Source organism: Morone saxatilis, unplaced genomic scaffold, assembly GCF_004916995.1.
Source record: "Morone saxatilis isolate NCDOM2014 unplaced genomic scaffold, NCSU_SB_2.0 Contig9, whole genome shotgun sequence".
In the NCBI taxonomy this organism is placed as follows: domain Eukaryota; kingdom Metazoa; phylum Chordata; class Actinopteri; family Moronidae; genus Morone; species Morone saxatilis.
In genome coordinates this window covers 21,048,716-21,054,490 of record NW_023340268.1, presented here as the reverse complement: position 1 = coordinate 21,054,490, position 5,775 = coordinate 21,048,716, and the positions used below count along the sequence as shown (strand labels likewise).

Genomic DNA, 5,775 nt, shown 5'->3' with positions numbered 1-5,775 from the left:
ACGATTACATTATTCTCGTATTATTACGACTTTATTCTTGTAACATTACTACTTTATTCTCGTAATATTATGACTTTATTCTCGGAATTTCCAAAAAAAATAAAAAAAATAAATCATTTCTTAGTCTGGCCCTAATACTCCGTCGTACTACAATATTGATTTTAGTTAACACAATGACACGAGAGAATACAATTAAATAATAATAAATGCAAAAAAAACAGAATAAAAACAAGTAAAACAAATTATATTCAGACACTGGCAGGGGCATTTTTGAGTTTACTTATACATTTATTTAATATCGTGAATTTATTAAGTGCCTGCCACACTGGAATTTATTTGGCGAATCAACATTTGTGTATGTAATATTTTGTTATAATTATAAAAAGAAATTCAATTTGTTTTGCAGGCACACATTTTTGGTTTCTTTATGTTCAAAAGAGGTTAAAGCAGATAGAGGTTCAATATTATTTTTAGCTTAAGGCTATAATTTTAAAGTCAAATATTAACAAAGCCTTATTGACTGAAAGCTGAAATGACTTATAATGTGGTTTCCAGAGGGAACATGAGCAGGCTGCGGGAGTGGCAGTGAGTGGACAGAGAAAGGAAGCTGCTTATTGCCATCTGCTGATAGATAGTGACACTACCACAGTCACACTGCTGAGCATCCTCATGAGTGTAGGCAAATTGAATTCTCTGCACATCATCTTCTTTATAAATCTCATGTTAATGTACCTGAAGTTGCCATTACATCTCCTTTGTGATTTAAAGTTTCAGTCTATTTAGTTTTTTCATGTAACTTGCCAGATTCTTTCAGAATTTTCAGAATTTGGATATTTGTTCTAAATGGTTAGTTGATAAACAGCTGGTTTCTTAAAAAAACATGACATAGCATGACCATTTCCAGACCACACAGTAAAGGCTGCACAATCAGTGGACCTATTGTCACCACCTAAATAAATGCATGCACTTTGTAGAGCTAAAATATTTGTTTTTAAGTGTGACACTGATTGTTTGTGTCCAATTTGCCAAGTGAGATGTTGATTAGTAAATGCAGATATTGCTTACAGGACCTTTAAATTCAACTGAGACATGTGATTAATTCTGTTTAAATAAATGACAACCAGACAAATTCAATAACCACTTAACATGAATTGCATTTATAAAATTTATTTATATAGATATATTCATCTATACAGTTATGTATGATAGTATGTATGTATTTATATAGAAATCTATGCATACTGCAATCCTTTCACAGAGGGGAACAGAACCACATATCAGCACTGTTAACACAATGACAGAAGCTCTGGATATTAAAAGGCCAGACATTCTGAATTCACCCACAGGGAACAAAAAGATGGCATCGCAAAAATATCTGAACACCAGCAACTCAGCTGTCTCCTCGACTCTAATTTCTTTAAATTACAATCACTTCAGTGATATTACAATCATATTTATATATGGAATAGTCCTACAGTTTAACTACACTCAGCTAAAGTCTGTACAGTTCATAAAACAGAAATGAAGGTTATTCAAGCAAGCTGGGAGTTGCTGGTGCCTGCGAGACGACGTTTTCTCTGCTGCCCAGTGTCCGACAGCAACATTGGGGTCTGACTGGAGCACTGAGCTGCTAGGAAACTTAACACAACCTGGGACACACAGGAAAGCATACGCCGAGAACTCACAAATACGTTTTTTTTCTTTTAGAAAAAAAATACATAAGAGAGGAGAAAATGTATCTCCAAGATGTTCAAACAAGTCCAGAATTTGATTTAATTGCTTCAGTGCCTCTCCATTTCCGAAGATCCATGTGCAGAAATCAGCGAACAATTGACCCTTCCTAAGTCCCGCCCCTTTTTGCTCTGTGCTCCAATTACAGCTGAGCAACCCTCAGTGAACTTTCTCCTCTCCTGTACTTAGATATGCTATGTGCTAGGCTAATATATGTTGAAAAGGAAAGGAAAAAGTCGACCAAGGCTTACTCAACTCAATTGGAGCATAAAGCAACAAGAGGCGGGACTTGGGAAGGGTCAACAGAGTGACACTGACACCTTTGATTTGTCACAATGCCCAAATAATAAAAAAAAATTACCCACAATTGACCAAATAGCATAGCACATAAACAAATGCATGAATAGCCTGAAATAAAACATTGTCCTCTTTTGCTTTCATTGATTCATTCTCTGGTGGACTCCACATTCCTCTCATTGTTGTCTGCTTTTTTTTTCTTTTTTTTTTTTTTTAAAGAAAGAATTTTTTAAAGAATTCTAACTCAGTCATTCGGTGTCAGGGTTATTTTTTTTTTTAAGTTTACAACTTGCCCCCTTATCACATAAGCACCTATTCAGATTAACGTGTGCCACTGAAAAGTATACACAAGTTTCTACACTCCTCACTATACAGCTCAAATCAAAAAGCAGTCACATATTGCACTATGAATGCAAAAATACCAGTCTACACTATACAGAAAAGTGCTTCTAACGTTTGTACAGTTGCAAACATACAGTATGCTACACACAAACACAAGAAACATATACATCAATCAGTGTGTCTGTATGTATGCATTACCATCACACAGGCAGTTACGCCCTACAGTACAGTACAAGAACATTTTATGGTCTTCTTCCCCCTTAAATGTCAGCTTTGAGCTTTAGTTCACCTTAGAGACTGAAGGAACAAAGCCTCCTGGGAGAAGCGTGGAGGTGCAGGTGTGGTTTGGGTGGGAGGTGAGGCGGAGCCGGTGGTCCATGCGGCCCTCCGCTGTCCCGTCACAGGTCGTTATAGTTTGTGTCGGGTTGTCAAGTACTCAAGGAAACTTCAGGAATGGACCTTGAAGGCCAGCAGCTGCTCGGAGTGCATATTGTTGAGCGAGCGCAGGTCGGGCAGTTTGAGCAGCAGCTTGGTGAAGATGGCCGACTCGTTAGGGTGGTTCTTGGTGATGAGGCTCCGCAGGGCGCGGATCAGCGTCTCCTGCAGGGCCTCCACAGAGTTCACGTTCTCGATGCCTGAGCGATCTGGAGGAAGGGACGGTTGGCAGTGTTAGATGAGACATGATGGGAATTAAAAATAAGAAAAACTATATAGTTTGGGTTCCAATGATACATCACTTTGTCATCTTTACACATTTATGAAAAGACAAGTACAGAACATTAATCAACAACTATTATAATAAAAGATCAATTTATATTCAAGTCAAATTATAATACTGACACTGAACAAAAAATATTTGTGGCTAAAATGTCAGCCTTAAGCTGCCAGGTTTGTTGGAAGAAAGCGTTAGCAAATAGCTACCCTACTAGTTAATAGCTACTGGCAATATGGTATTTGACGGAAATTCAGTGGTTGCCAACCTTGGGGTTGAGACCCCGCTAAGGGCCACAAGATCTATCTGAGCATTCATGAGATGGTCACTTTTCTCTAATCTTTTTTTATTATTATTATTATTATTATTATTATTGTGAAACACTGGGGAGAAAAACCCACCTGCAGAGACCAGAACCACAGCAGTGAAGAGGCTCATCTCCTCCTCACTGAGACCCAGGTTGATGAGCTTCTCACTGAAGTCAAACATGGAGTTGAGGAGGTCCCCGGCCCCCATGGCCCTCAGAGTGTCCACGCTGTATTTCTTTCCGCCCAGAAAGGTGACAGTGCGATCCTTCACGTCGAAAAGAGAGGCAAAGCGGACCACCAACACCTGCAGAGCACAAACACTGCTCTGTCAGTCTGAGTACCGAACCTGCTATTACAACATGAAAACGCTTGGGAAAATATAGCGTACCTCAAAGGTGCCGGCCTTCAGCAGGCTGACCTGGTCAGGCTGGGACAGGTCTCTGAAGCCTGGGATCTTCTTGGCGAACTCCACCACCTCCCTGACAGCAGGGGTGAAGCTGTGAGAAAACTCCTCCCACACCTCGTGGCCGGACTTCTGAGGGTCCACATGGGCAGATGTGTTCATTGGACAAACCTGAGGGTAGGACAGAGGACAGAAGGATACATAAAACACACTGTGTACAACCCACAATAATAACTTTAATTCCTCAATTAAAGCATGCTGAATTGGCTGTTTGGTCTCTTTATAATCTTACCAGATACATTCTGTTGCCTCCTCTCCACAGGGGCCCGCTGTAGACTCCATTGGCGAGGCCCTCTGTGGACGGAGCTCTAAAAGCTCCGTGCGTGTAGGCTGGACAGTGGCTGGTGGTGGCGGCACTCCTGGACAGTCTGAAGGGGCAGTGGTTGGCGGCATTGTCCTCCTGAACCTGGGGGCCAAGGCTGGACGGGGGGTCTTGTGCTGTCATGGTGACCACATTGTTGTGGTGGTTCCAGGCATCCTGCCGCTCCTCAGTCCTGTGGTTAGTGGTGTTTTTGTCAGAGCCAGCGGTTGAGGGGCCTGTGGGGGGCGGGGCCTCAGCTGTCAGGCTGCTCTGCTCCTGGTTGTACATGAAGGTCTCCTGGTGGGCCCTGGTCACAGAGCCAATCACCTCCTCCTCCCCGCTGTCCGACGCGCTGGGCGAGGCCGAGCTAGGGCTGGTGTCCATGGCCACGGTGGGTTCGGGGTCCGATTGGCTGGGCGGTGAGCAGGAGGGGGTGGGGCCAGCATCCTCAGAGGTAGGTTCTGTGGCAGTGGCCGGCAGCGGTTTGCCGACAGGCAGCGTCTGGCTGCTGTGAAGCTGGCTGTGCAGCTGGCTGTTGTTCATCATGTTGTTCATGGCACTCTGCATCTCCAGCAGCATGCGCTGTTTCTCCCGCTTGGGGATTCGGCCAAAGCGTACAGCTGAACAGAGACGAGAGAATCATTTCAGAAGGATTCGCCTTTATTTTTTTTACAGTGTGGAGCTGTAATCAGTTTTTATTCTACAGTAATAAAAGGCCGTACTTCTCTCTCTGTGTTCAATGTAACTTTGGGTTTAAGTAAAATATTAAGCAACCAAAACATACCACCCTCTGATTTACCCACTCTCACACACTGAGTAGCATATATTATATTAAATACACAGTATTAAATAAATTAAATTACAATCAATTATAAAATGAATATTTAAATGAAAAAATACAGAGAACATCTATTTATCAATAAAATTTGTAAATAATCCAATAATGTATTTTTTTTCTGAACTGGGTTTTAAAAATGTATTTGATTATTTCACAATTTGTGCTTTTATAATAGATTTTGTGTGTATTTATTTCATAATGTCTTATTTATTGATTTACTTCACTTTGATTCTCCATATTCCCAAACTTTATGGCAGTGCAATAAACTAACTAACTAAACTAACTAAATTGCTGGAGCAGTCATTTCAATACACTGAGAATGGTTGTATACTTATAATACAATGATCAAATCAAGGGTAATCTTACTGATTACATTGTTAAGTAAGTTAGCCAGACTAAATGTCTAAATGTCTCCAGCACATGTAATGCTACGTGAATGAAATTAGCCTTAGAAAACATCATCAGTACAAAGTATCTCTGTTAATTCACATAATACAAAAGCAAGGTAGCCCCCTGCTCTTCAGCCTGACAGTACTACAGATACTCACAGTCTCTAGACATCCCCACCATCAGGCATTTCTTGAAGCGGCACTGCTGGCAGCGGTTCCTGTTGATCCTCATGATGGGGCAGCTCTCGTTCTTAAGGCACTTCTTATACTGGATGTTCTGCTGGATGCTCCTCCTGAAGAAGCCCTGTGTGTTCACAAAGACAAACGGCGCACTGTGATGACAGAGGTCACACAAGTCACATGGGGGGGGGTTTACAGAGCCGGTCTGCTCTGT

General features: G+C 41.6%; 1 protein-coding gene across 1 annotated transcript in view; it reads right to left on the bottom strand.

Moving 5' to 3' along the window:
• Positions 1-1,151: 1,151 nt before the first annotated feature.
• Positions 1,152-5,775, bottom strand: part of nr1d2b (nuclear receptor subfamily 1, group D, member 2b) — a 9,451-nt gene continuing 4,827 nt past the window's right edge. The window contains exons 4-8 of the mRNA XM_035680980.1: positions 5,541-5,685; positions 4,086-4,774; positions 3,779-3,964; positions 3,484-3,694; positions 1,152-3,014 (exon numbers count right to left, since the gene is read on the bottom strand). Coding sequence (XP_035536873.1) covers positions 2,818-3,014; positions 3,484-3,694; positions 3,779-3,964; positions 4,086-4,774; positions 5,541-5,685 — 1,428 coding nt within the window. The 3' untranslated portion in view covers positions 1,152-2,817. The remainder of the gene's footprint in view (positions 3,015-3,483; positions 3,695-3,778; positions 3,965-4,085; positions 4,775-5,540; positions 5,686-5,775) is intronic.